The sequence below is a fragment of the Paroedura picta genome, chromosome 10 (assembly GCF_049243985.1).
Source record: "Paroedura picta isolate Pp20150507F chromosome 10, Ppicta_v3.0, whole genome shotgun sequence".
Taxonomy (NCBI): Eukaryota; Metazoa; Chordata; class Lepidosauria; order Squamata; family Gekkonidae; genus Paroedura; species Paroedura picta.
In genome coordinates, this window is record NC_135378.1 from 87,969,118 (window position 1) to 87,996,129 (window position 27,012).

The 27,012-nt window shown below is 59.1% G+C and overlaps 4 protein-coding genes across 6 annotated transcripts; 1 reads left to right on the plus strand and 3 right to left on the minus strand.

Moving 5' to 3' along the window:
- Positions 1 to 6,254: 6,254 nt before the first annotated feature.
- Positions 6,255 to 8,272, plus strand: WBP1 (WW domain binding protein 1). Its single transcript, XM_077301400.1, has 4 exons — positions 6,255 to 6,351; positions 6,442 to 6,544; positions 6,652 to 6,813; positions 7,009 to 8,272. The coding sequence occupies exons 1-4, from the start codon at positions 6,298 to 6,300 to the stop codon at positions 7,644 to 7,646; spliced, it is 957 nt and encodes a 318-aa protein (XP_077157515.1). The 5' UTR covers positions 6,255 to 6,297; the 3' UTR covers positions 7,647 to 8,272.
- Positions 8,273 to 9,507: 1,235 nt separating this feature from the next.
- Positions 9,508 to 12,993, minus strand: MOGS (mannosyl-oligosaccharide glucosidase). The gene is made up of 4 exons (XM_077301402.1): positions 12,581 to 12,993; positions 12,277 to 12,497; positions 11,486 to 11,679; positions 9,508 to 11,347 (listed from the first exon to the last, which is right to left on the minus strand). The coding sequence occupies exons 1-4, from the start codon at positions 12,912 to 12,914 to the stop codon at positions 9,628 to 9,630; spliced, it is 2,469 nt and encodes an 822-aa protein (XP_077157517.1). The 5' UTR covers positions 12,915 to 12,993; the 3' UTR covers positions 9,508 to 9,627.
- Positions 12,994 to 13,994: 1,001 nt separating this feature from the next.
- Positions 13,995 to 19,785, minus strand: LOC143819593 (programmed cell death protein 4-like). Its single transcript, XM_077301403.1, has 11 exons — positions 19,186 to 19,785; positions 18,720 to 18,999; positions 18,539 to 18,636; positions 18,122 to 18,235; positions 17,444 to 17,665; positions 17,252 to 17,349; positions 17,049 to 17,163; positions 15,481 to 15,588; positions 15,247 to 15,357; positions 14,973 to 15,112; positions 13,995 to 14,655 (listed from the first exon to the last, which is right to left on the minus strand). Exons 1-11 carry the CDS (start codon positions 19,768 to 19,770, stop codon positions 14,604 to 14,606), a joined length of 1,923 nt encoding a protein of 640 aa, XP_077157518.1. The 5' UTR covers positions 19,771 to 19,785; the 3' UTR covers positions 13,995 to 14,603.
- A 1,260-nt stretch (positions 19,786 to 21,045) lies between these two features.
- On the minus strand, positions 21,046 to 25,734 carry CCDC142 (coiled-coil domain containing 142). 3 transcript variants are annotated; one of them, XM_077301405.1, is made up of 9 exons: positions 24,038 to 25,734; positions 23,653 to 23,739; positions 23,303 to 23,467; positions 23,082 to 23,218; positions 22,750 to 22,890; positions 22,532 to 22,646; positions 22,257 to 22,434; positions 21,973 to 22,057; positions 21,046 to 21,537 (listed from the first exon to the last, which is right to left on the minus strand). In XM_077301405.1, the coding sequence occupies exons 1-9, from the start codon at positions 25,635 to 25,637 to the stop codon at positions 21,184 to 21,186; spliced, it is 2,862 nt and encodes a 953-aa protein (XP_077157520.1). In that variant the 5' UTR covers positions 25,638 to 25,734; the 3' UTR covers positions 21,046 to 21,183. The 3 variants fall into 3 exon arrangements, 2 of the variants coding, with proteins under 2 accessions (XP_077157520.1, XP_077157519.1); XM_077301404.1 differs by having other exon boundaries at positions 21,973 to 22,181; positions 24,038 to 25,730; XR_013225012.1 differs by having other exon boundaries at positions 21,425 to 21,537; positions 21,973 to 22,200.
- Positions 25,735 to 27,012: the final 1,278 nt, after the last annotated feature.

Below are 27,012 nucleotides of genomic sequence, written 5' to 3' on the forward strand. Positions count from 1 at the left end.
CGAGTGTGCCCCGCCCGCCGCTGCCTGCCCGCGGTCGGCCCTTGGCGCGCCTCGCCTGCAACGGCCGAGCCCCCACCCCGGGCCCTGCGTGCTCCTCCCCCCGCCCGCCCTTGGCTGGGGACCCCAAGAATCCCGGGGAGGGGGGGAGCGCGGATCAGGCCCAGCCCCCATTCGGAAGGAGGGAGGGAGGGAGGGTTCAACTGAATGCTTGGGATGGAATGGCCATGATGATCTTCTTAAAGTCAGTGGATGCCGGCTCCGAGCCAACCACCGAAATGCAAAAATGTCGCCGTCACGCTTGCTATCTCTTCGGCTTCAGGGGGGCTCTGCTGATCTCCGGAGTCCCTGTCCCGCCATCTCCCCCCCCCCCCCCCGCTCTCTCTTCCTAGGAAAGGGACTCCACTCCGTTAATCCCTTCAGTTGCCCTTTTCACCAGCTTTGGAACTTTCTAGCTGGGATTCAGGGGCTGAGCCAGGTTCCCCCTCCTTCTGGCCACCTAGTGTGTGTGTATGTGTGTGGGGGGGCTTTGGAGGGCACTTTTCTCGGGAATGCTAGTGACTGGACTGCGCAGGACTGGAATGTCATAGGTATGTGCTCCCCACCCCTGGGACTCTGTGCTTGGCACCTCAACAGCAGGTGAGGATGTGAGCCAGGATCCCCCCCCCCCTCCAGAGCCAAATAAGAAGCTGTTCCCCTCCCAAACATTGTGTTAGTTTTTAAGATGGGGCACGACTTGGCGGCTGCTGCTGCTGGGATCTTGGCGGCTGCTGCTGCTACTGCAGATGGACTCACATGGCCACCCGCATCCAGGGACACGTGCCAGGCTCTCTGCGGGATGCAACCCAAGCCCAGCAAGAGCTGAGGCACACAGGAGCGGGAGGCCCCTGGTTGCAGGTACCTTTGATGGTGGCAGGGTCACCTCCTCAGTCTCCATTCCCTACCTGCCAAATGGTGAGAGTTGAAATCCAAAAGAGAAATGTTGATTCCTGAAAACAAGCTGACAAAAGAATCAATGATGGGCTGTACAATAAAGGATTTATTCAACCCAATAAGTCTATGTGCACATTCATACAAAGGCTCACCACTCTATGATCAACAACATAACTGAAACGGAGTTTGCCAGAATAAGGTCCTGGGCTCTAGCCCCATTTTCAAATGCAGTACCTTCCTCAGTGGCTTACTCCCTAAGTAATAATAATATACAATTAATATAAAATATTATACAGAAAATCAAACATGGAATACAAAAGAAACCACCTTAAGCATACCTTAGCTATTCCACAATGTTAGGCATCCAGTAAATTTTCAAATTATCCTTACTCATTATTGTTCCTCTATCTATATACTTGTGAAACAGCCTAGGGGGTGGGACGTGTCTAGCTGGCCAAGTTAGAATAGGGCCAATCAGGGTGCGGTCAGCTTTGCCCTGATTGGCCCTGCCCCTGCAGCTCCCGCCCTCCGTCCCTGGACTCTAGCCTCTTTGCTCTCAGACACCTCAGTGCCTGGAGCCAGCAGCAGGTAAGGGGAGAGGGCCCTGGGCAAAGGGTTGTGGTGGAGGGCTTGCTAACGAGGGCCTCCCGCTGCCGGCTACGGTGCTCTGTCTTGGCCCTACTAACGAGCTGCCCAACCCCCGCCCGTCCCACTTGATCTGGCTGCGAGCTGCGGCCCAAAGCCATCTTAAGCTGCCTGGCAAGGGGCCAGGGTAGGGGACCCTTCCAAGGCCCGTTCTTAGGAACAGGCTTCGAAGCTGGTAGTATCTATAAATACAAAATTTCAAATGTATAAAAGAGAGATGCAAAAGAACATCCTATATATGAGTATCATAATAATCATTACTATTGTTGTTGTTGTTGTTGTTATGTGTGAAGTCGTGTCCTACCCATCGCGACCCCATGGACAATGATCCTCCAGGCCTTCCTGTCCTCTACCATTTCCTGGAGTCCATTTAAGTTTGCACCTACTGCTTCGGTGACTCCATCCAGCCACCTCATTCTCTGTCGTCCCGTTCTTCTTTTGCCCTCGATCGCTCCCATAATTACTATTACCTGGGCCAAAAGCTCCCTCTATAGTGGAAAATCCAGTGTTTCTGTGTGCCAGAAGTCAGGATCTCAACACAGTCATTTACCAGTCCCTATTTAATACCCTTTTTTAAAAAAGAGGTACACCACTAACATACCTAATTAATAAACTTAAAGGGCACTTATATTATGCATGTAGATGTCTTATATACTATCAAATTATAAGAAACAGGATAAGTCCTAGGAGGTATTTAAACTGTATGGTGTGACAAAATGCTATTTCAAAAGGACAGTTTTTCCCCCTTCTGGGCTGGGGAGAGAGGAGGGCCTGCTAAGCCCCTGTTCACCTTCCCTTTCACATGTTAATTCACCTGGCCAGGAAGCAGGTACCTGGAAGAGGGGAAGGGAGACCTTTTTCCCAGAACTCTTAGGTGAGGAACTTCCTGTGGGAGGCAACAGGAAAACTATATAGGATTGTAACCAGAGAGGTCTTATTGGTTTTTGGGCTTGGGGTCTCTCACCTGCCGAACATCGGGGAAAGTACCTGCTCTTGGGAGAAGGGGTGGGCAGCCATCTTGGCCACATGAACCATGCAATGAAATGTTGGAACCTCTTTACGCGAAGGTGCCTGCCCTGTATTTAAAACCAGTTGTTGTTGTTGTTGTTAGATGCGAAGTCATGTCCGACCCATCGTAACCCCATAGATCCTCCAGGCCTTCCTGTCCTCTACCATTCCCCGGAGTCCTCGCACTGTCTGCTTCAGCGACTCCATCCATCCACCTCATTCTCTGTCATCCCCTTCTTCTTTTGCCCTCGATCGCTCCCAGCATTAGGCTCTTCTCCAGGGAGCCCTTCCTTCTCATGGGGTGGCCAAAGTATTTGAGTTTCATCTTCAGGATCTGGCCTTCTAAAGAGCAGTCAGGAATGATCTCCTTGGTTTGTTCGCCTTGCAGTCCAAGGGACTCGCAAGAGTCTTCTCCAGCACCAGAGTTCAAAAGCCTCAATTCTTTGACGCCCAGCCTTCCTAATGGTTCAACTTTCACAGCCATACATTGCAACTGGGAAGACCATAGCCTTGACTAGACACACTTTTCTTGGCAGGGTGAGGTCTCTGTTTTTTAGGATGCTGTCTAGATTTGCCATAGCTTTCCTCCCCAGGAGCAAGCATCTTTTAATTTCTTTGCTGCAGTCAGTGATCTTGGAGCCCAGGAAAATAAAATCTGTCACTACCTCCATTTCTTCCCCATCTATTTGCCAGGATTTGAAAGGGCCGGATGCCATGATCTTTGTTTTCTTGATGTTGAGTTTCAAGCCAACTTTTGCACTCTCCTTCTTCACCCGCATCAACAGGCTCTTTAGTTCCTCTCCACTTTCTGCCATTAGAGTGGTATCATCTGCATATCTGAGGTTGTTGATATTTCTCCCTGCAATCTTAATCCAAATTTGTGACTCATCTAACCCCGCCTTTCTCATGATGTGCTCAGCATATAAGTTAAATAGGCAAGGTGACAGTATACAGCCATGTCAAACTACTTTCTCAATTTTGAACCAATCAGTGATTCCATGCCTAGTTCTCATTGTTGCTTCTTGACCTACATATAGGTTTCTCAAGAGACAGATAAGATGCTCTGGTATTCCCATCTCTTTAAGAACTTGCCACAATTTGTTGTGCTCCACACAATCAAAGGCTTTAGCATAGTCAATGAAGCAGAAGGAACTCCCTAACTTTCTCCATTATCTAGCGTATGTTGGCAATTTGATCTCTAGTTCCTCTTTGAAAATTTGATCTCTAGTTCCTCTTTGAAAACCTGCCTGTACTTATGGAAGTTCTCGGTACTCCTTCCTTCCTTCCTTCCTTCCTTCCTTCCTTCCTTCCTTCCTTCCTTCCTTCCTTCCTTCCTTCCTTCCTTCCTTCCTTCCTTCCTTCCTTCCTTCCTTCCTTCCTTCCTTCCTTCCTTCCTTCCTTCCTATTTATATACTGCCCTCCTCGAAGGCAGTTTACATATAACTGAAACTATACATGGAACCATACATTTAATAACATTCATATTAACTGATGTAACCGGGTAACAGTATAACATAACAGTATAACAGTATAACATGAATAATAGTAGTTCAAACAGGTCGAGGAGTCTTAGTGTTTTTTTTGGGGGGGGGAGCAGGGGCCCTGCAGATGTTGGTTGGTTTGCCTGGCCTCAGCCAAATGCCTGGTGGAAGAACTCCCTTTTGCAGGCCCTGCGGAACTGTCTTAGTCCCGTCAGGGCCCTGATCTCCTCTGGGAGCTCCTTCCACCAGATGGGGCCAGGACAGAGAAGGCTCTGGCCCTGGTCGAGGCCAGGAGAACTTCTTTTGGGCCAGGGACCATTAGCCAGTTGGTGGCAGCAGAGCTTAAGCTCTTTTGGGAACCTAGCTTGTAGGATTTTGAGCATAATATTGCAAAAACCAGTTAGGGTATGTTTAGTAGAGTAGCGATCCCCAACCTGTGGGCCACGGACCACATGTGGTCCTTTGACTAATTGGAGGTGGGGCCCGAAGGACGCCTCCCCCCCCCCCGGCCCTTTACAACACACTTTGGGTGTCCTTGTCTCCCATCACTCCCAGATGGGACTCTCTTGTTGCAGAGAAACAAGCTCAGGGTTCCCATTGATTGGTCATTGTCATGAGTTAAAATTTCCATGAAAATGAAATGTTCCTTATGTTCATTGTTGTGTGTGTTGTCTGTATCTTATTTTGAAGGGATGTTTAAACATTGCCATAGTGATCAGAGAGCGTTAGGGCAGTGGTTGAGAGTAGAGGAATAAACTACCCCCCCACCGGGCCTCAAAAAAAGGCGTTGAGTGGTCTCCGGTGATAAAAAGGTTGGGGGCCACTGTAGTCTTTTGTCTCTTTTGCTTAATTCTGTGCTGCGCTAAAGATTTGCTTTTTAAACCTTGTTCTTTTAATAAATATTTAATAAATTGGAAGTGGGCCATGTTTCTCTGATCCACAGAGCTCCCCCGCCTTGGAAACGCTATCGGGAGTGCAGAGGGACGACCTAGAGGGGTGAACCCTTGCAGTAACTCATCCTCCACCATGTTCAGGAGATGGGGCCTTGGGAGACCACAGAGGTGAGGCCTCAGGTGTGGAAAGGGCACTTGGGGTCCTGGTTCTCTCAGCTGCGACTCTGTGCTTTAGCCAGGAGGTGTCAGCGGGTACCCAGAGTGTTTGTTTTGCCACCCGCCTGGAGTTGACCAACAGCCAGAATGGGGTGAGCAAGGACGAAACTGGGCCTGCAAGACAGAAGCGAGCTGGTTCTGCCACATATGGTGAAATTGTGTCCATAGAAAAGATGAAAAAACAGTTGTAGCGGCTTTCTCAAGAACAAGTTATGTCATACTAACCTTATCTCTTTTTTGAGGAAGTTTCTACCTTGCTAGGTAAGGGGGATGCTGTGGACGTAGTTTACCTTGATTTCAGCAAGGCTTTTGAGAAGGTTCTGCATGATATTCTTTATTTATTTATTTAGATTTAGATTTAGATTTTAGATTCTTATTGGCAAGTTGGTAAAATGCGGTGTGGATCCTGTTACTGTTAGGTGGGTTAAGAACTGGTTGGCAGATTACACCCAAGGGGTGGAAGTCAATGGTCCGTCATCTTCTCGGACAGGAGTAAGGAGTGGAGTGTCCTGGGCCCATGAAGGATTTGGAGGAAGGAGTAGAGGGGTGCTTATTCAATTTGAGGATGACCCTCAACTGGGGGGGGGGGCAGACCCTCCAGAAGGCGGAATCAGGAGACAGGAGGATCATGAGAGGCTGGGAAACTGGCCTAGAATGAATCAAATGGATTCCAACAAGGATAAAGGTAAAGTCCTGCGAGGCGGCTGGGGAGGGCGGGGCCAGACGTGCTCCCCGGGGCCCCTCCCGCGCTGGGGCTGCCCTCCCTCCCTCCCGTCCGTCAGGCGCATCCCGCGGGCACGCTGGCCTCCGATTGGCGGAGGCGGGCAGCCGCGGCCGGGGGGCGGGCCGGCGTCCCTTTGTCTCCGTCCAGTTGTCGAGGCGGGCGGCGGGCGCCGATTGGTTGGGGCGCGGCGAGGCCGGCGTTGGCGATTGGCGGCGTGCGGGGCGCGGGGCGCGATTGGCGGGCGCTGCTGGAGGCCCGGGCGAGCGATGGCGGCGGCGGCGGGGGCGGCAGGCGGGCTGGGGCGCGGCGCGGGGGGGGGCCGCGGCTGGGGGGGCGCGGGGGGGCGCGCCGGGCCGGGGGCGGCGGCGGGGCGGGGCGGCCTGTAGGCGGCGGCGGCGCCATGGAGCGGGAGGCGCAGGCCGGGTGGGCCGCGCTGCTGGGCCGGGAGCGGCAGGTAGGCGCGGGGGGGGGGCGCGGGGGGGCGGGGGCGGGGGGGGCGCGCCCGGCAGCCTGGCTGACCGCCTCCCCCTCCCCCCTCCCGCAGGCGCGCGAGTTCTGCCCGGGCGCCAACCGGCAGCCGTACGTGTGCGAGACGGGCCACTGCTGCGGGGAGAAGGGCTGCTGCATCTACTACTACGAGCTCTGGTGTGAGTGGCGGAGGGGGCGCGTGCACGGCGGGGGCGCGTGCACGGCGGGCGGGGGGGCCGCCCCGGCTGAGTGCGCGCCGCTCTCTTTCCCTCCCTCCCGGCTGCAGGGTTCTGGCTCCTGTGGACGGTCCTGATCCTCTTCAGCTGTTGCTGCGCATACCGGCACCGCCGCGCCAAACTGCGCCTGCAGCAGCAGCAGCGCCAGCGGGAGATCAACCTCATTGCCTACCACGGTGCCTGCAACTACCCGCCCTCCACCATGGACCTGCGTGAGTAGGCCCTGCCTCTTGGGCGCCCGCAAAGGACGGGTCCGCAGCGAACACTGGGGCTGGCCGGGGGTCAGTCCGGCATGCTGGGCAGGCGGGGGAGGGGGCAGCCGTGACCTCCCATTCTGCTAGTGAGGAGGGGTTGGCTTGTGTGGCGATGCCGGTTTGACCTCCGCCCATGTTCTGTTTCTCCTGCAGGGATGCTGGCTTCCTTTAAGCTGCCAGCCTACGAGGAGGTGGCCAACCACCCAACCACGCCCCCTCCCCCATACAGTGCAGCTCTCGGGGGTTCTGCCAGCCGCCTGGGCTCCAGCACGCTGACACTGACGGGCAGCTCAGAGAACTGCACCAGCTGCTCCTGCGAGTCCAGCTGCCTGACATCCCCCAGCAGCACCTCACTGTCAGCCACCGAGGCCAGCACGCTCAGTGAAGCAGAGGCCGACGGGGCAGGGGCCTGCAGTAGCCGCACAGGGTGCAGCTGGGAGTTGGCCAGCCCCTCGCTGCCAAGTCGGGCCCCAGCCCCCAAGCACACGCTCTTCTCGTCCAATGTGGAGCTCTTTGAAGGAGACCCACGGCGGGTCTCTGACAGCGACGAAGCCCCAGAGGCCCTGGATGAGGACGAGCATTTCCGGCATCGCCGCCTGACCGGGGACTCCGGGATCGAGGTGGGGCGGGGCCAGGACGAGGAGGCACCGGAGGAGGACGGCGAGGAGGAGGCCATGTATTTGCTTGGCAAGGGGGGTTCCGGCTCGTCCTCTGAACCTCAGTGTCTGTGTGGCATACAGACTGAAGGGGAAACCGAAGACCTGCCCTCCTCACCTACTTTGCCTGTCTGAAGAGGGTAGCCCCTTCCCGCTTCAGGAGAAAATCTCACTGGCCCTCCGAGGCTGCGCGAATTAGGGAGAAAGCAGTTCACTGTGGAGAACCTCCGCCTTACTACCAACACTGCCCTTGGCCAGCTCTCGCGTGCGTGCCGTACTTATTCCTTTGCCCACGCAACATGTTGTGCTCCCTCCCTAGCTCTGTGACCAAAGGTCTGCTGTCCTCCCCCATCCCTGCTTGGGAGCCCAAGGATTCTGTGGCCGGGAGGGAGGAGCTGGGCCACTCACTTGCCTCTGGCTACTGTTGTGTCTGTGTGTCCGCACACCCTGCTGGCTTCCTAACGTTTTGGTACAAGGTGTAGCTCTTCCATTGTGGAGGAAGACCCCAGTTCTGCTCATTTTCCTCCTGAAAGCTGCACTGGGGAAATAGACTACTTGGTGTGTTGAGAGGATAGTTCTGGCTGACATCAAACTGCCTAGGCTGGAAGTGGGGAGCTGGCCTTCTCCCCCCACCCCCCCTCTGCTGGAAGCAGCTTGTTTGGCCCCTGCCATCCTGGTACCAATGGAGTGGAGGTTCCCTCCAAATGTTCGGCAGAGGGCAGCAGTGCGTGCTTATTATTAAAAGAGATGTGGTAAACAGAGCACCTTGTTTTGATTGTACAAAAAAAAAAGGGTTGGGTGCATCTGGGGGGAGGGTCATTCTGGAGGGAGCAACAGGGACAGTGTTCCTGCAGTCAGGATGGGAGACTACCCTGGAAACCCAGGGTGGTTGTTTGAAGGCAGGTGATGTGAAAACACTTCTTAAACTCTGTTGCTCTGAAAGCACCATGAGAAGGTTCACCAGAGGTCAGCTGTGACTGGATATTTCCCACTGCTGGGCAGGCATCTTAGTCTTTCTCACTTTTACCCTTGTGTCCACCAGACCTACTGCCAGCCCGACATGCAGGAAGGGACTTCCAAAGAAGGAGAACCCACCACCTCCCGAGGAAGCCTGTTCCACTGAGGAACTGCTCTAATGGTCAGGAACTTCTTCCAGATGATTAGCCAAAAATTCTTCTGAATTAATTTAAACCCACTGGTTCCGGTCCGATCTTCTGGGGCAACAGAAAACAACTCTGCTCCATCTTCTTTAGCATGCTTTGGGCTGATCCTGTGTTGAGCAGGGGGTTGGACTAGATGGCCTGTATGGCCCTTCCAACTATTCTATATGACAGCCCTTTAAGTACTTGAAGATGGCTGCCGTATCATCTCTTAGTCGTCTTCTCTCCAGGATAAACAGACCAAGCTTACTCAATGTTTCCTCATACGACTTGGTCTCCAACCCCCTCACCATCTTCGTAGCCCTCTGGACATGCTCCAATTTCACTACATCTTCAGTGGTGCCCAGAACTGAACACAGTTTCTGAGTGAGGTCTAACCAGATTGCAGTAAAGCAGTAACCAAATCGTGATCAGGACGCTATACTTATTTTAATACATCCCATTTGCCTATTTAGCTACCGAGTCACACTGCTGACTCATGTTCAGTGTCTGGTCTACTAAGACCCCCCCCCCAGATCCTTCTTATACATACTACCACCAAAACAAGTCCCCCCCATCCTATAGTGATGCATATTTTTCCTACCTAAATGGAATTCATTTTAGCTCAGTTTTTTAACCTGTCAAGGACATCCTACATTCTGATTTTGTCTTCTTGTCCCTCTGCCTCTCTTTTTGCTGCAGTACTTAGGCAGTACAGTTACTCAGGGCTAGACTACACATACATGGAAGCAGAATATCCTGGCTACTAATGGCAAGGGGCTATCAGGCAACCATGTACCAGGGCCCACAACTGCATGATTTGGTTCACATCCCTGATCCAAAGCACCAGAGAACACTCCCATTTTCTCCATTTTATTCAGTAAGAAAATATAATCATTTTTGACATTTCCTCACTTAAAAGGGACAGGGCCCAATTGATCATCGATTTCAAGGGTCCCCTGCCCACCTAGGTGGCACTAGTATTCCTCAGCCATCATGAGCACCACCAGGGCAGACCAACCTGTGAAAGGGTAGCAGCCCTGGCCCTTGCCTGTGCCATCGTGGTATTGCTCCCAGAGGTAGCCACTCTCCATGTACTGCCGAAAGACATTAGCAATGAGGTTGGCTCGCAGTTCCCGGTACAGGGTGGCTGCCTTCTCCTGGAAAGGGCCCTCCAGAAGGCTGTAGTGGTGAAGAGCCCGCACAGCCAGATAGTTGATGTTGATCCAAATGGGGCCCCGCCAGTAAGGGGGGTCATGCTCAGTGTTGTGCTGGAGGTAGAAAGGGCTGCTGCGTGACAGGGAACGCAGGCCAAAGGGGGTCCACAGATGCTTCTCATTGCGCATGTCTGCCAAAAGTGTGCCCAGTCGTGATGATTCGGGCTGAAGCAGTTGCAACAGCAGAGGGAAAAGGGTCACATAGCCCAAGGCACCCCCTACAAACTGCAGCTTGGGGGGCTTGCGGACCACCCGCAGAAGCCTTGGAGTAGGGAGGGGCTGTCCTGGAGGAGGGGGTCGTGGCCTTTCCCGTTCCAGTGACACAGCCTGGGTGTGGTTGCCAAAGTCAGCAAAAGTGCCCAGTGCCTCGGCCCAGTGGTGCTGTCCCAATAGCTGGTTGTCAGCCAGAATATCTGCCATGTGCTGGTAGGCCCCTGCTGGTTCCCCCAGATGCTCAGCCACCTTTGCCATGACGTCTGAAGCAAGTGCCATCCAGCAGCGGAGGTCTAGGTGACGCTCATCTGGTGACGGGTGAGAAGCTCTTGGGTAATCATCCAGCCCCGAGGTCAGAGTCTTTGGGTTGAGAAACACCTGCGTGTCCTGGTCCCTCCCACGCCATTGGAATGTGTAGGGCACCCGTCCAGCCTGGGTGCGATTGTACCAATCATACCAACTCTGCAAGCGAGGGTAGAGACGCCGCAAGTAGGGCATGTCGGCCGTGCCCTGCGACAGGAGCTGCTGCAGCACCAAGAAGAAGGTGGGGGGGTTCCCTGCACTGCTGTGCTGCACCACAAACTCTGCAGGCACCTTGGTGCGGGCCTCATCCCCCAAGATCTGCTCACGAGGAATCCAGCCTTCGGCATTCATGAGGTCAAACCAATGTGCCAGCACCTCATGGGTCAGGAGTGGATCCCAGCGGCTCAGCAGGAGTTGGTGGAAGCCTTCATCCCACAGGAAACCCCGGGGGAAAAAGGAACGTGATGGCACAGCTGTAAAGAGGGGACCCTCGAGATAGTGCTGTGGGAGGTCACTGTGGGGAGACTGCACCAGCGAATGCCCATAGAAGTAACCCATCCCACCCAGCATATTGCTGAAGGCAGCCTTGGCGAAGTCCTGCTCCTGTGCAGAGAAGCCCTTACGGGCCAGCATAAACGTCCTCTCAAAGCGCTCCTCAAAGGCCTCCCTGTGCCTGGCCAGCTCTTGTGTCAGCGTGCCTTCCGCAAGACGCCCAGCTCGGTCTGTAACGCTGCCTGACTCAAAGAGCACCTCCAGTTGGCAGGGCACAGCCACGGTCACCTGGTGAACAAGGAGCTGACTAAGAGGCTCTATCCCATCAGGCGGTCCCCAGTAAGTGTCTACTCCAAAGTAGCGGTGTTTGGGGGCCCCTGGGGGTGCATACACAAACCGAGGACTGAGGCTGGCTTTCACCACATCGGTCAGGCGGTGCAGGCCCTCCACCTTTGCCTCTAGGTAGTTGTAGCTGGAGATGGGGAGAGGGAAGAAGCGTCATGGTGAGAGAAGCAGGCAGCCAACTGTACCTCCCACAACCTCTGTGGCTGCCCAAACGTTACGCAAAAAAAGACAGGACGGCCAGCCAGCTTGGCAGGTGGCAAAGTACCTTGCATAAAGGGGGATCATGCCAGCTTCACTGGTGGGCTGCTGAAAGGACATGGTGAACTCCCCCAGCTCTTCTGTTGTGCCTGCAAGAGAGGCCATGCGGTTCTTCTCCACCACAGGCTGCAGTGTTCCTTGCCCATCAGTCGCCACATAAAAGAACAGGGAAATCAAGACAGGTGGGGTTCCCACTATCCCCTGTAGATGGGAAAGGCAGGAAAGGAATGTCTGATGTTAACCTCACACAGCCAAAGTTTTCTTGTGACGCTAAACCTATCTATGAGTATGTTTACAGTCCAACCTAGACTTGTGATCAGTTTGAGGATGATTCCACTGATGATGAAGCCTTTTTGAATTCAAAAGGAACAGCAGATTGGCGAATCCTCTCCACCTGGCTCAGACCATTTCTGATTCCTGGTGCCCTGGCATACCCCGCATTTCACTACCCAGAAGAGTCTCAAAGTGCTTCTCTTCTCCTCTCCGCAACAAAAACCCTGTAAGGCAGGTAGAGCTGAGAGAGAACAGCTCTAAGAAAACTCTGATTTGCTCCATGTGGAAGAGGAGGAACGGGGAATCAAACACAGTTGTCCAGATTAGAGGCCACTCTTAAGCAAAACAGCCCTTCCTGCACATTCAGCAGGGCCATAATCCTCTGGTACGGGGAACTAGAAGGAAAGAGTGCCTAGGAGAAATGCTACCACAGGCCAATCCCCGCTGCAAGGCCAGGGTACTTTCCCCCAAAGGACCACAAAGGTTCAAGGAGCCAAGGGAGGCGCTAGCTGTCTCCCCACCCACCTCTGGCCGCACAGTGATCCTCCAGCTCCAGTCCCCGCCGTGGCGGCCCCCCGGGCGCTTAACGAAGGTTGTCTCCAGGTGGAGGCCTGCGTCGCGAATCTCCTGCACGCCGAAGTGGACCCCGTCGTGGAGCAGCCAGCCATAGCGGTCCAGACGGTCGCTCTGCTCGCAAGTGTGCCGCAGCCGAGGCTCCCGGTCCGCCTGGCGCAGCCACATGAAACCTGCGGGAGAGAGACACAAGCGCCGCGGGGGTTGGCGGGGGCGAGCGGGAGGGGGCCCCTCCCCAAGGCCGGGCGGGGCTGACCTGCCACGGGGGCGCGCGGGCTGCGCGTCTTCATGCCCAGGTAGACGTGGGGCCGGTAGGAGCCCCAGAAGAGGCTGGGCGCGGCGGCGGCGCTGCTGCTGTTGGCGGGGAGGGCGCGCGCGGCCGGGTGGGGCGCCAGGGCCGAGGGGGGGGCCGCCCCCCAGAAACCCCCCCCGAGCAGCCCCCAGACCGCCGTCAGGCCCAGCGCCACCGCTACGGCCGCCCCCCGCGCCGGAGGGGCCTTCCTCGCCGCCGCCGCCGCCGCCCCCCGCGGGCCTCTCTCGTGCGGCCGGGGCCCCTCGGGCGCTCTCCGCCGCCGCTCGCCCCGCGCCATCCTCGGCGCCGCTCCCGACGCAGCTCAGCCGGGTTCGCCGGAAGCAGGGCGGCCATGGCGACCGCGCAACCCGGAAGCACAACCCGCCCCTGCCACGCGTGCGCGTGTCCTGGATGAGGGCCGCTCCCGGCGTGCTTCGCGAATCCCGCGGCCTTCTGGGAAGTGTAGTCCCGCGGCCGGCCGCAGGCTCTGTCCTGCAGGGTCCCCGCCTGCGGTTCTTCCCCCGGGAGGCCGGTTCCAGGAGGCCGTCGAACCGACCGTCCCCGTCCGAAGCGTTTGCCACTCTTGCCCGTGCAGAGGCAGGCAGGCAGGCAGCTTTGGGGGCTTGTGGGTCAAGGAAACTCCTGTTGTTCGGCGCAGATTTGGAGAACTCCCTGTCTGCATTTCTGCGGTCAATTACATATTCAAAGGACTTTCAGTGTAATTAATTGGGAGTGATACACTGGATAAAAGAACCCCATTTAGGCCACAGGACTATCCCCCCACCCCCAGTGCTGGTGGGCAGTAGAGCCAGGGCAGGCGCCAGGAAGCACCGCTTTCCTCAGAGGAGGCTCCAATGTTCTGAGGCAGTCAGCCTCTGGATCGCCAGAGAATGACCCTGGCCTCCCTGTCGTTGTTGGCCCTCTAGCAGACCTGGTTGGCGCACCAGCCGATTGTACTGGACGGCATGACATTCTGTACGTTTGCAGCTTAATAATGTGCTTGGTGGCATTAGAACCGCACAAAGTGCAAGCAAGGCCTTACACGGGAGGAAAAGGTGTCCTTATACATGACACCTGAGGGCCAACCCCCATTTTCATACCTTGTCTGAGTCAGAATGTGTGCATGGGGGCAGTCTGGAGCATGGCTTTCTATGTGTGTTTTTGGAGCACAACTTTGTGGCATACATAACCAATCACCTCCTCCTCCCTCCCACATCTCTGGCAAAGACACTGCCTGTCAGGTAGGAACCGCTGCTTGTCCGGTCTTCCAAAAACAGCAGGAGCCATATTTGTTGCCCAATTCCAAGCCACCCAACAGTTACGCAACTCACCCAGATTGCAGTGCAAGGAGGACAAAGGCAAAGAGCAAACAGCTGTGTCCTTTGGATTGATCTTTTATTGCTGCTGGCGCCCCACCTCAGTTGCCTGCAAGGACATCAGGCAGCCCGGCCAGAGCCCCCAGACCACTTGCATGAAATACTGCCCCCCCCCCCAGCAAACTACCCTATACCCTGAGATGCTCTCACCCCACCTGCACAGCCGGAAGCCAAAGCAGAGCTCCAGTGCTCTCCCCCTCCCCAACCTGCTGCACCAGTTCTTCAGTGGGTGATCTCAGGTTAGTTTCTGCCAAGGGAGCAGGGTGGAAAGGGACAGGCCTCCCACCCCCCCACCCCGCTCTGTGGCCCTGGTCAACTCATCTGATGCAGTGCTGGGAGACACTCTGGCCTGGAGAGCAGAGGGAGGCCAGTGTATGGTATGGGGTGGGATTTCTGGAGACCAAAGAGCCAGGGCTAATCCCAGCTCTGGCCCCATCACATTTTCCTTCCTGAGATGGGCAGGGGGAGGGGGACAGGCCAGAGACCTGTGAGATGAGCTTGGCTCCCTCTCTCACCAGTCCACCTATGGGAAGCTTGGGCTTGCAGTGCCAGGTGCTGCCCTGGCAGGTGGAGGATGTTAGGAGGGAGAGGGCAGGGCTACCAGCAACCAATCACTGCTTGATTTGTCCACCATCTCCTTCGCTGACAAAGCGTTTCCGGCCCCTGAGGAGAAAGAGGAGGCAGTGAGGGAGGGGCCAGAGGACCAGGGCTCCAGGAAGACTTCTGCTCCCATCCAGCCCAGCTCTGCTCAACCCGCAATCTCCATGTACAGTGGCCAGCGAGAACAGGCAAAAAGGTTATTATTTCTAATAAACTAAAGGAGGGATCTAAACGGCTGTCTCATCTGTAGGTAGAAACGACTATTTCCAGTCTGTTTGGAAACCTTTCCAGGAAAGAGTCCAGACTGGCTCCAATACAAGGGGACATCCTAGACGGAGTCCAGCCTGCTCTCCCGCCCACCCTGAGGGGTAAGAGCGTACCGGGCAGGACAGGCGTCCCTCAGCTGCTTGGTGATGACCCCCTCCTCGAAGCAAAGGTCCACCAGCCGCTCCAGGATGTTATGAGCCAGGGGGACATCCAGACTGATGTCTCCGAGCTCCTCGTACACCCGCCGGAAGCCCTGGAGGAGGGAAGGGGTGAAGGGAAGGACCAGCCAAGGCTGCCAGCCCACTGGCCGGAACCAGATCTGTCTTATGAGGTATACCATAGCGGCTGGTAGTCTCCCTCTTCCCCACAGGCCCCCCGGGCTCCTACCCGATTCATCTGGTCCAGGGTCACCAGCCCCGTCTCCCACAAAACCTTCAGCAGTTTTGTCATCATGGTCACGGCCGTCTCCCCCGAGGACTCTAGCACCATCAAAACTGCCTGGCAAAAGAGCAGAGCCGGGAAGGAGCATCAGCCACAGAGGCCGAGGTGCGGGGCCCTACAGCAGGGCATGTCTATGTCAGGTGCAGGGCCAGCTCCCCATCCCACCTTGCACCTCTGTACCTCATAGACGAGCTCGTGGTGGAAATGGGGAACCTCCAGCTGGCGCAGGCAGTGCTCAGCCTCTGGCACTTCTCCCGAAAGGAGGTACTCGCGGAGCAGCAGGTTCATCTGCAATGGGAGGAGGAAGGAACCTTGGCTGAGGCACCCTGGGACAGGTGGCCAACCAAAGGAGGCCCAGAGACTTGAGACTCTCGGAATCCTAGAGTGGGAAGGGGCCACACAGGCCATCTAGTCCCACCCCCTGCTCAGTGCAGGATCAGCCTCAAGGCTCCAGGAGAAGGATCTGTCCAGCCGCTGCTTGAAGACGGCCAGTGAGGGGGAGCTCCCCACCTCCTGAGGCAGCCCCTTCCATGGCTGAACTAGACTCCTAGAATCCTGGAGTGTGAATGGGCCATGCAGGCCATCTAGTCCCACCCCCTGCTCAGTGCAGGATCAGCCTCCAGCATCCAGGAGAAGGATCTGTCCAGCCACTGCTTGAAGACCACCAGTGAGGGGGAGCTCCCCACCTCCTTAGGCAGCCCATCCCACTGCTGAACTAGAATCCTAGAGTGGGAAGGGGCCACACAGGCCATCTAGTCCCACCCCCTGCTCAGTGCAGGATCAGCCTCAAGCATCCAGGAGAAGACAGCCAGCGAGGGGGAGCTCCCCACCACCTTGGGCAGTCCACTCCACCACTGCTTCCTGCCGCCTTCAGTTTCCCAGAAGCACATGGTCTTTGATTCAGGTCTCTGCTTAAATGCCATGCGGTGAGCACAAAGTCCTTTAATGATTGCTCTGTGTACATTTGTGTTTGGACCTTTAAGTGAGAAATGATCGCTCTCTCCCCCCACACGAGGAACGGCTCAGCAGCAGAGAACAGGCCATGCAAACAATGGGCTTACATGGTGGGAGGAAAGGTACCAGCTGGATCGCAGCAAGAGTCATTCAGCAGTGGAATGGGCTACCTTGGGGGATGGTGAGTTCCCCACACCCCACTGGCCATCTTCAAGGAGCGGCTACCATGGGCGGCTGAGTCTGATCTGACATGGAGGAGGGGAGGCCCCTCCAGCTTTGGTTTGGTAAGGCCAAGGGGGCTGCAGAGCTCAAAGAAGGCATATATGGAAATTGCCCCCCACCTCCCCTGCTGTACCGTCTGCTTTTTGGTCCAGTGAATGGTACCCATCCAGACATCGTACGTGCTAACCCCTAAGGAGGAGAAATGCAGCAAGCACCCTGGCTGGGCTACAACCCCAGAGAATAAGGCAAGGCCCAGGTTCTGCAGCAGAAGAGATCAGGACCACCCTCCCCACTGGAGAGGATGAACATTCCTGCTCTCTTACCAAGGCTTGCACTCAAAGCCAGGAGCTGCAGGGGAACCCCACTGTCAGGTACAAAGATCTGAGAAAGACCCGCACAGGCCACAAGGCCTCTTGTCGAGGCGGTTCCAGAGCGAATCCCTGCAGAATCCTGGCTTTCAGGCCCCAGCGAGAGAGAGCAGGCCCGCCAGTCTCCTCCGTGCTCCCAGGTGAGGTGGCAGAAGCACCTTGGGTGCATATTAAGGCCAGAAGAGCACTCCCACGCCTCCTCACCTCCTTGATAAGGTGCTTGACGGGTCTCTGGCCACCCCCAACGCCCCACACATTGTCCAAGCGGTTGACGTCTTGCTTGATTCGCAGGAGAACAGCAGCACGATCCAGTGCAGCCCTGCAGGCATCAAGAAAGACCTTCAGAAGGGAGCAGAGGGTGCCTGGGCCTCCTGCCTAAGCCCCCAATGGGAGGTTGGCTCTCTCACCGAGCATGCTCACAGTCGACACGGCCCTTGTAGCGTTCGAGGAAGTTGAGCGGCAAAGCGTGGTCCGCCACGGCCCGGGCAATGAACTGGCCCAGCATCTGCAGCGACAGACGGACGGACGGACAGAGTTCAAAGGGCACGTGTCTCCCTAGCACTCTGCCCTCACCTCTCCCACCAGGGCTGGGGCCTGACCTGCGGGGCCTCCGGCGTGTCCAGAATCAGGTCAGGGAGATCCCTCAGCATCCCATCAAAGGCGGCCGCCATGTCCTCGGCGCTGAGCACCTTTCCCACCAGGTCGGACAGCAAGCGCGAGGTCAGCTCCCGGTGGCTAGCCTTGCCCTCCAGAGACAGGGCCACCGCCACCGAGGGCACCGCCGCCTTGTGGCCTCCGAGGTTCAGGCCTCGCAGCAGCTCCTGTCAGACACGTGGCTGCTGTCAGTGGCTGGCCCCTGGCCCCGCCCCCATTAGGGTTGAGAAGGTCCCCCTGCGGCGTCAGCTGAAGGGATTATGCTGCCCCTAAAGGAGGGAGGAGCCTGAGCGGAGCCCCCCCCCCCGCCCCGTGGCTGTATCGTGGCCCTCTCCCATCCCGCGGGAGTGCAAGGACTTGTGGAGGAGGAGCCTGATGCCCGGCCTGAGACTCACAGTGGGTGGCAAGGGCCAGCGCATCTCTCTGCCCTCCGCCAGTCCTTGGCAGATCAGCAGCACCTGGCCCAAATCCCTTGGCTCCCCTCTGCCTCACCCACCCCCAGCCTGGCAGCCCCAGGGGCAGGCTGGCAAGCCGGAGGAAAGTTGGAGGATAGGATCCAGTTGAAGCTGCACCAACTCCCCCTTCCGCACTGAAGGCACCTCGCCATGGCCCCCCACACTCACCAAAACCTCCAGGGGGTCTCCATGCTCAAAGTATTCCAATACCATGGGGTGCACATTCTTCTTCAGCTCCTCCTCCTCCAGCTCGGGCACCACCGTGGCATAAACTGTATCGCCCTATGGAGAGTGCACAGAAGGCACTGGCAGGGCAGCCTCCAGGCCAGAGGGAGTCACCTCTCCCACCCCCTCCGGAGCCCTGCTGGCAGAGTTTCACTTCGGCACATGGGGGGGGGGCGATGCCGGTGAGAGGCTGCGGATCCCCCCCCCTCCCGCAGGCGCAGGTCTAGGGGAAGCCCTCCCCTCCTTTCCTTTGGAGGGGGAATATGCCACCCGGCAGGGAGACCCAGTCCTCTAGCAGGGGCGCCTTTCCTGTGCTGCGGCAGCGGCGGGGGGTGGGTGGGCTGGGGGGACGCGTAGTACCTGGGCCGCCTCGTCGTAGTTGGGGTCCCGAGCGTCGGGCTCCTGGTAGGTGTAGACGACGCCCGGCGCCCCCCACACGCCTTTGCCTCCGGCGCCACCTGGGGAGAGGGGGCACTTGTGGGACGGCGGGGCGGGGGCAGCGGCCGGGGGGGGGAGAGGGGCGGGGGGAGGTGCGCGGTACCTTTCTTGGGCAGGCCGCGCCCCTTGCCCATGCGGGAGCGGCGGTCGTGGCTCTTGCCCGCGGGCGGGCTGTTGGGGTCCGGGACAGGCTCGCCGCCCTCCGAGAGGGACTCGCGGGCGGAGTCGCGGGAGGAGGTGCGCCGCAGCCGGCGCTTGGCCTTGGCCTTCAGGCGCGCCTCGTGCAGGGCCTTCTCCTGGGGGGTCCACGGCCGCCCCCCGTCGCCGCCGCAGCCGCCACCGTCCATCAGCTCCTCAGCCAGCTCGTCCCCCTCCGCGGCGGCCTGCGGGACACACGGCGGGGGGATGGGGGGTTCAGCGCTGGGCCGCCCCCTCCCCCCCTCCGCCCCTCCCCTCCGCCCCCTCCGCCTCCCCCTCCGCCTCCCCCTCCCCGGCCCGGCCCGGCCCGGCCCTCTGCACATGCCCCGAGGCGAGGCGCGTGAAGCAGGGGCGCACGAAGGCGGACTTGCCGGCGCTAAGGGCCCGCGCAGGGGCTCGGCGGAGAGGGCTGAGGTCGACATCGCCGGGCGGAGCGAGGGAGGCTTATCCGAGCCGAGCAGCCCGCGCGTCCCGTCCGGCCTCGGGCTGGGCCTTGCAGGAAGTGAGCTCAGGGCCGCCCCGCAAGAGGAGGAGGCGGCGGCGGCGGGCGAGGCGTGCCGGGACTGGTAGTCTCCGCCGTCCGTCCCCGCGAGGTGGGCTGAGCTGGGCTGGGCTGCAGGCGAAGGGCCCCGCGCCCGCCCTCCCCGTCGGCGGAGCGGGTCTCCCGTGCAACGCCTCCCGAGGAGGGGTCGGGAGGAATGGCGGCTTTGGGCGACGGGGGCGGGCCCTGGCGCGGAAGCAGAAATGGGATCCCGGCGCGGCCGGCCCGGGCCCCACGACCAGCGGAGGGCGAACGGCTGGAGTCTCGCCTTCCTGGCCGCAGGCGCAGCCGGGACACACCGCTGCCCCGCTGGACGAGAGCAGGGAGGGTCCCCCGAGGCCAGCAGGGCACCAGGCCGAGGCCTTCTCCCTTTTGCAAGAACTGCCGAGGAAGAACCCGTCTCTGCCCAGAGCATTCCCACAGGCGCTGTCTGTCATGACCGTGGCCAAACACCCTGCCACCAAAGCGACTTCGGTTGTGCGTCAGAGACACCATGCGTAAACTCACTGCCTCCCTTGCTGCTCAGAGCCCACAGGTCTCCTTTCAGAGTCCTGGTCTCTCTAATTACTGCGGAATGTTACCACAATTTGCAGGTCTGCAAAACCACTTGCACCTCGCTGTGCATTTGGAGCCGTTACTTGTACACTGTATGCACGATCCTTAGCCCCTTGATGCTTGTTAAATTTGGGTGGGTAGCCACGCTGCTCTGAGGCAGCAGCCTACGGTCTGGTCCAAAGTTGACATGGAGGATGAGGGATGGGGTGCAGTGCAGCTTCCCTCCCAAAATGTGCTCTTTGGCCCCAGAAACAGCAGTGGCCCACTGTGGTACCTCATTGCCTTGACTGGAGCAACATCCTTTCCTTCTTGAGATGGGGAAGCCGAGGAGGGGGGCACAACACACTGGCCCCTTGCCCTCCCTCCTAGGGTCATGCCTTTGGCAATGCAGGTGGCAGAACCAGCAGTGCATCCCTGTGTGCTGGTTGGCTGCTTCCACCTGCCTGTCTGGGCATCAGAGGCCACCCCAAACCAGGTTGCTGCTATTATTTTCATTATTATTAACTTTGCAGTGCTACCTTCCTTTAATGTTATTGTTGTTATTGTTATATGTTAATATTGTTACCACCTTACTGTTACCTGAATGATGTTACCTGTACCATTTTGTTGTTTCATGTAAACCACCCTGAGCCTTCGGGGAGGGCAGTATATAAATATAATACAATACAATAAATATTTCTATACTGCCCTCCCAGCAAACTGCCTCAAGGCAAGGGTACAACATATAAATATAATGACCTAAATTAAACCCAATAAAATAAGGTGTTCACTTTCCTGCTTGCTTCTCCTCAGCTGCAGATGCCTGCCTGCAGTTCCCGCTGGGCCTTTCAGACAGGGAAGACCCCTTGTTGGTCAGGCCACGGCTAGTGTGCTGTCAGCTGCATCCCTACGGACGAGGAAAGCGGCTGGAGTTGCCAGCCCAAAGGAGCCTGGGAGGATGAGCCCTGGCAGGCTGAGGCTGCTTCCTGATGCACAGGCCTCTCCCTCCATCCCTCCCTCCCTCCCTCCAGACGTTGCTTTCTGTGGCAGAGGGTAAGAAGCAGCTGCAGCTGTCAGATGAGACATGCCCACAGGAAAGTCAGAAAGTGGGTATTTACCCAAGTTTATTCTGAAATCAAAATGAAATTTCAATGGCTGCAGAAAAGATGGATTTATTTTATTGCAACAGAGTAAGAAGTGATAGGGAAACCAATTTCTCCCCCCAACCAGGACACATCTGGGACTAGATCCGCTAGCTATGGACCAGACATCAAGGCACCTATTCACTTTGCGACTACTTATGCTCCCAGCAGCAGCAGCAGCGCCAGTCCACTTGGCTGCAATGCTCTGAAAGCCTCAGGACCGGGCGGGGGGGGGGTGCTGCTTCAGGGCTCCACAGCTCTGTGCATGCAGGGCAGACCAGGCACTTTCCAGCGGCGGCCCCCGTGCAGCCGCAGTGCCAGCCACTCCTGCTGTGGTGGGCTGAGGTAGGTCTCCGGGCTGCAGCCGCCTCCTTGCCTGCGGCTGAGCAGGTCCCCTGCCTGGCTCTCCCCGGCAGCCCCAGCTTGGCCAGGCAGGCCTTCCAAGCTCTCCAGGCTGTTGAGGCTGCCTGGGCCACTGGCTGGTGTGCGGATGCTGTGGTAGGAGCCTGTGGGGAGAGACGGAAGGCGAGAGAGAGGCTGGCCCCTTCGCCCACTACCTGGGACAGGTACACAAGACTGGCACTGATGCCACAACCATAGACCCTCCTTCCGTGGTCTCCCTCTGTGGGGCCAGCTGCAGTGGGGGAGGGTCCTTCATATCCTGCAGGAGGGAGGCTCCCGAGCATTCCAGATCCCCTTCCATTACCACCTCCTGCTGGGACTCCACTGGCGCCTCCCTCCTGCAAGGGGGGGGGGTAAGGAGCAACCTCACTCATAAGGCCGTAAGAGGTCAGCCATGGGGGACTCCTCACTCAGCGGCCCTCCCTGATGACATGCAGCTCTTTACCCCTGGCAGGCTCCCCCTTCATACCAGGCCACATCCCACCCCACTGGAGGGGGACGAATTCCCCTTCCATTGTCGCGCGCACCGCGGCACTCACAGCACAAGTGGAGAGCTTCCCAGGTTTGGCGCGGCAGAGAGGCCTGGCTGGGCTGCTGCAGGAGGCAGGCAATGGCGTTGTCGGCCTGTTGGAAGACGCGGAGGGAGAGCACCCGCTGCCTGCTCTCCAGGGGGAGCCCTGACTCTTCGGACTGCAGCAGCTCCCTGACCAGCTCAAAGTCCCGCTTCAGCTGAAGGGCACCCTGCAGGCTGGAGTGGGGAGAGCAGTCTACTCACGGCCACCCTGGCTGACAGGCCTTCCCTCTCCCGGTGGCTCAGCCTTACCTGAATTTAATCTGCTGGGCCAGGATGTGGTCCATCCAGGCTTCCAGAAAGGCTGCAGTGACCTGGCTGAGCGCTGGCTCCCGCGCCTCGCAGGGCAGCAGTTGGATGCCCTGCAGGACCTGGCCCAGGACGGCCTGGGCAGCAGAAGAGGCATACTCGCTGGGGGAGGGAGGGATGTCTGCAGGGGCAAGCAGCGCAAGTGGCACTCAGGGCACTGGGGCGTGATGCCTGCCATCAGGCGCCTCCCTCTTCCCAGCCAGCCCCAGCTAGAATACCTGTCTGGAGAGCGAGGCGCCAGTGCTTTCCCAGTGGCATGGTTTGACCAAAGATCTCTGCTGACAGGTGCTTGCATGCAGAAGCAAACAGCCTCGGCGTGTCCACTGTAAAATGCTGGGGAAGAGAGACGGAGACGAGGCTGTTGCCATGTACCCAGCCCCCAGGGCTCCCTGCAAACACCTGGACCCCAATCCACCAGGCTTTGCCAAATGCTCACCTGAAGACTGGTGGCCAGGGCCCTGATCTGGTGGCTCAGCTCCTGCTCCTGCCAAGAGACCAAAGTGCTGTGCTTCTTCCCCCCACTGGAAGGGGCTGTGCCAGCCAAAGCCACCATCCTGCTCACCTCTGCCTGTAGCAACTGCAAAAAGCAGCAGGGGGAGGGGGTGTCCTTTTCAGAGGCCATGGCATGGAGTCCACCATGGGGTTGCCCTCTCTGCCCGGGCCCCAGGGACTGAGCGGTCCTGCATGTCATAGGTGGACAAAGGTGCCACTCCCCCCCAGACCCACTGCTGGCTGGGGTCAAAAGGCACATGCTGGGGTTCTACTTGCCTGCACATCACCTTGGGCCACAAGCAGGAACTGGCTGAGGGAGCCAGACGCCAAATACCGCGAGGCTCTGCTCAAGGCCCAGTAGCAGGCGGCCTGGCTGGCAGCCACGGAGAGGGACAGCAGATCCAAGCGGCAGCCTGAGGGCCAAAGGTGGGAAGAGTGGCAGTCAGCAGCTGCCCAACAGAGCGGCCCGGGCCCAGCGAGGGCCAAGGGACACTCACCGGGGCCCCCGAGAGACCAGGCATCGACACAGCGCAGGGAAAAGGCCAAAGGCGGGAAGAGGCCCTGAAGGAGCCGAGCTGTGCGGCTGCTTGCCACGGCTGTGGTCTCAGACAAGGTGGCCATGCATTTATCGGTGAGGCTGGAGCCCAACGCGTGGCAGAAATCTGGTGCGGAAAAGAAGAATGTCTGTTGAGCCCCTTCTCAGGTCCAAGGAACCCACCGCCCATCAGAGCTCTGCTTTCTGCTGGAAACCCGGTCCCAGCTGGCTCCACCCCCCAGCTGACCTCTCCCAGGCCGCTTGCTGTCCAGCACTCCAACTGTCCAGCACTCCAACTGTCTAGCTGCTGACCTTGGTCCCAGTGCTGGAGGGTCCGGCGAACCAGCAGGTGGAGCAACAAGCCCTGCAGCTCCTCAGCGCTCTCTTGGGGGACAGAGACTGGAAGCAGAGAGAGGAGACACACACACACACACACCCACCCTAGGTCAGTGAGCCTCACCCAAAGACCTGGCCTGCAGAGCAGGAGGAGGGTCATGACCTTGGCTCTTGTTTCCTGGAGAGGCTTTACTCAGGGCCACCAAGTGAGCTCTGCCTGAGCCTCCCAGGGCTTCAGTCGGCCACCGCTCCCCACGCAGGGTCCAGTGATACTGCACCAGCTGCAAGACCTCCCAATTTGGCACACTCCAAGCTGAGCCTGAAAGGGTGTAGAGTCCACCCCAGCATCTCCCGCACCTACCATGGAATGAGGCACGGCCCAGTTGGTGGCTCAAGATGGCTATGATTGTTGATGGGATCTGAGCTGGGGGCGAGTGGAGCTCCAGCTGGTGAGTCAGGGAAGTGGCGGTGGCGCTCCAGATGAGCGGGCAGTATTGTGTATAAAGCGCGCCAGCTGCTTCCGAGTAGGAGGCGTCCAGCCAGCGCACAGCCTTCCAAGCAGGCAGAGAAGCAGAGTCTGATTGCCCCGGGTCTCCATCAGAGGCCTCCAGACCCATGGGGGGCTGTTCCTGCTTGGGCCGGTGAAGGAGGTTATGCCAGAGATTGCCTGTGGAGGCCACCAGTTCCCCCAGGATCCGGAGCAGGTGCTCTTCCTCTGCCTGGCCCAGGGCCTGCAGCTCTGCAGAGAGGCTGGGGGCACCCTCGCCAGCCGGTGGGGCTGCATCTGGAAGCCAAGCCCTCACCCCGCCCTCCCAAGGCACACCGGCTCCCACTCCCCCTGCCTCTGCCCCCAGCCCAAGGAGCAGCCTGCGGAGGAGCCTGGAGGCCGCCCGCTGCCCTCGCTCGGCCGCCAGAAAGCTCAGCACCCTCTCCCCAGGAAAGGAAGAAGGCCACCCCAGGTTTCCCTTCAGCCTTGAGCCTGGCTCTGCCCACAGTGCCACGGAGAAGCGCTGCCAAGGCTTCTCCCTCGCCACTTGGTTGTAGATGTCCAGCCCCTGGAAGAATTCGGAGAGCGTTGCTGGGGTCTGGGGGGGCGTGTGGGCCAGGCGGCGCAGCAGGGCCTCCAGGCAATGCTCCAAGAGGCAGAGGGCCTGCAGGGCCAGGGCGGAGAAGGCCTCCTGCATGTGCAGCACTGCCTCGTGCCTCTGGAGCAGCAGGGGCTGCAGCCAAGGGTCGCTGCGCAGTTGCCGCTGCAGGGCGTCCCAGTGGGCGGCGTGGGTGCGCAGCTCTTCGCACAGCGCCCTCAGCAGGCGCCCCCACCCGGCCTCCGGCCTGCCGCCGGCCAGCAGCAGTGGGCGCTGCGCATCCCTGAGGCGGCGCACGAAGGCCGAGGCGGCCCCGAGTCGCCGGCTGAAGCTGCGGGCCAGGCGCAGGTGGTGGCGCTGCTGCAGCAGGGCGTGCAGGGCGGCGCTGTGGCGGGCCACGCTGCCCCGCGCGGCGTGGAAGGCGAAGGCGGCCTGGGCGGGCTCCGGGCGCCCGTGGCCCTGCAGGCTCTCCGCGCGCGCCTCCTCCTGGCCCGCCAGGCCGCGGCTGAGGCCGAGCAAGCCGCGCTCCACCTGGGCCAGGCGCGCCACGCCGCCCGGCCACGCCTCCTCCGGCTCCTCCTCGTCGTCGTCGTCGTCGCTGGCCTCGGGGCTCCCGCTGGGCCGCGGGGGCGGCAGGCGGCCGGGGCGGAGGCAGCGGCGCAGCAGGGCTTCGGCGGCGCGCAGCGACTGGGCCAGGGGCGCGCCCGAGCGGGCAGGGCAGGGCCGGGCGGCGGCGGCAGGGACGGGGCCCCGCCCCCGCCCCCGCCCAGGGGGACGCGGCCGCCCCTCCCCCGCCGCCGCCGCCGCCGCCGCCGCCGGAGCCACCTGGCCGGGCCCCCCCCGGGCGCCGCCGCAGCCCCGCCGCCGGAACGACATCGGGGGGAGGGAGGGGCCTCGGAAGGGGCGGGCCTGACGCCGACGGTCGCCGTGGGAACGGGGATTCCCCGGCGGACGACCAACCACGCAGCCTCAGCCGCCACGGAAGTGCAGGCGCGCCAATCGGAGCGCGGGCCGCGGTCACGTGCGGCAGCCTTCGGCCTGCAGGCGGCGCCGTTGGAGAGAGGCCGCGCGAGCGGGGGAGGGGAGCGAGCCCCGCCCACCCGGGCATCAAAGGCGCCGGTGCCGCGCGCATCGGGAGCCCCCCCCCAAGGACGGCGCCGCCAGCCCGCTCCCCCTCGTGGCTTCCGGGCAGAGCCCCCCCCCCAAGGGGCTCGCAGCCCCAGTCGCGGGTCCGGGAGGTCAGCAGAAGTGCTTTTGTTTGGCAGAGCGTCCCACCGCCTGGTTGAGGCCCGTTTAACCTCCCTGGGGCGAGGGATCCGGAGCAGGGACTTGACTTTAACACCATTTGGGGACCTATTGGAAGTGGCAGTCCAAAAGATACAAAGGTCCCACACTATTTAGGGCTTTGGGGGTAAGAACCAAGCCTGTGGATTGGATTAGGATGGGATTAGGGCCTCAAGCCTGGGCAGCTCGGACGGCATATGCTGGCTCTCCACTGAATACCAGTAAAGGCCCACATAGCTGCATTCTGGGCCAGTTGAAGTTTCCGGATCAGCTTCAAGGGTGGCTCTGCAGAGAGCGAGTTCCAGTCATCAGTCCTGGAAGTAACCATTGCGTGGGTGGAGATGAATAGGACGCTATTTGCCACCCCTGGCGAAGATGATGAAAGGTCTTTTCCACTCATTCTTTCTTCCTCCAAGAAGCTGAGAATGGTATACATAGTTAACCCCACCCCACATCATGGCTCTGAGAGGCAGGCTGCATAGAGAGTGATGTTCTCCTGGGAGCTTATTGTACATCGCTTTTATATTCAAGCAGTTCAGCAATGCATCTAAGCACATAGAACGAAGTTTGAGTCCAGTGGGGCCAACTTTATTCCGTTGCTTCAGCTCCATCTGACTCTAAGCACACAGACACACACAGCCTTGGTGAAGGACCCATAAGAAGGGAGTGGGAGACCCCTGAGCAAAACACACGGCTCTACTTCCAGGAGAAAACAAGGACAGAAGGAGCTCCATGCGCAGGGAGTTCCAGAGTGGCCCTCCTGCTCCAAAGTCGAGGCACTCCAGCCGCTAGACTGGGCTGGCTCCGGTGCATGACGTGCTCGCTGCAGGCAAAAATACAGCAACACGAAGAGGGGGGGTGGCGACCGTGGCTCTTCTATCTGGAGTCCTTGAGGCTTGCTAGGCCCCCGCCCCCGGCAAGGGATGGGTTGTCTTTTCTTTTCTTTGCAGTTCCAGGTTGGGAAGTC

Bases quoted from the DNA above. Each gene is read 5' to 3' on its own strand.
- WBP1 (XM_077301400.1), top strand. From the start codon at position 6,298: ATGGAGCGGGAGGCGCAGGCCGGGTGGGCCGCGCTGCTGGGCCGGGAG. The intron at 6,545-6,651 runs GTGAGTGGCGGA...TCCCGGCTGCAG, and splicing joins CTACTACTACGAGCTCTGGT to GGTTCTGGCTCCTGTGGACG. The intron at 6,814-7,008 runs GTGAGTAGGCCC...TTTCTCCTGCAG, and splicing joins GCCCTCCACCATGGACCTGC to GGATGCTGGCTTCCTTTAAG.
- MOGS (XM_077301402.1), bottom strand. From the start codon at position 12,914: ATGGCGCGGGGCGAGCGGCGGCGGAGAGCGCCCGAGGGGCCCCGGCCG. The intron at 12,498-12,580 runs GTCAGCCCCGCC...TCTCTCCCGCAG, and splicing joins CCCGCGCGCCCCCGTGGCAG to GTTTCATGTGGCTGCGCCAG. The intron at 11,348-11,485 runs GTACTTTGCCAC...CCCCATCTCCAG, and splicing joins ATGATCCCCCTTTATGCAAG to CTACAACTACCTAGAGGCAA.
- LOC143819593 (XM_077301403.1), bottom strand. From the start codon at position 19,770: ATGCTCTGGGCAGAGACGGGTTCTTCCTCGGCAGTTCTTGCAAAAGGG. The intron at 18,236-18,538 runs GTACTACGCGTC...CACTCTCCATAG, and splicing joins ACTACGACGAGGCGGCCCAG to GGCGATACAGTTTATGCCAC. The intron at 17,350-17,443 runs GTCAGGCCCCAG...CTGTCGCTGCAG, and splicing joins ACACGCCGGAGGCCCCGCAG to ATGCTGGGCCAGTTCATTGC.
- CCDC142 (XM_077301404.1), bottom strand. From the start codon at position 25,637: ATGTCGTTCCGGCGGCGGGGCTGCGGCGGCGCCCGGGGGGGGCCCGGC. The intron at 23,740-24,037 runs GTAGGTGCGGGA...CTCTGCTTCCAG, and splicing joins GGGCCGTGCCTCATTCCATG to TCTCTGTCCCCCAAGAGAGC. The intron at 23,219-23,302 runs GTGAGTGTCCCT...TTTGGCCCTCAG, and splicing joins CTGGTCTCTCGGGGGCCCCG to GCTGCCGCTTGGATCTGCTG.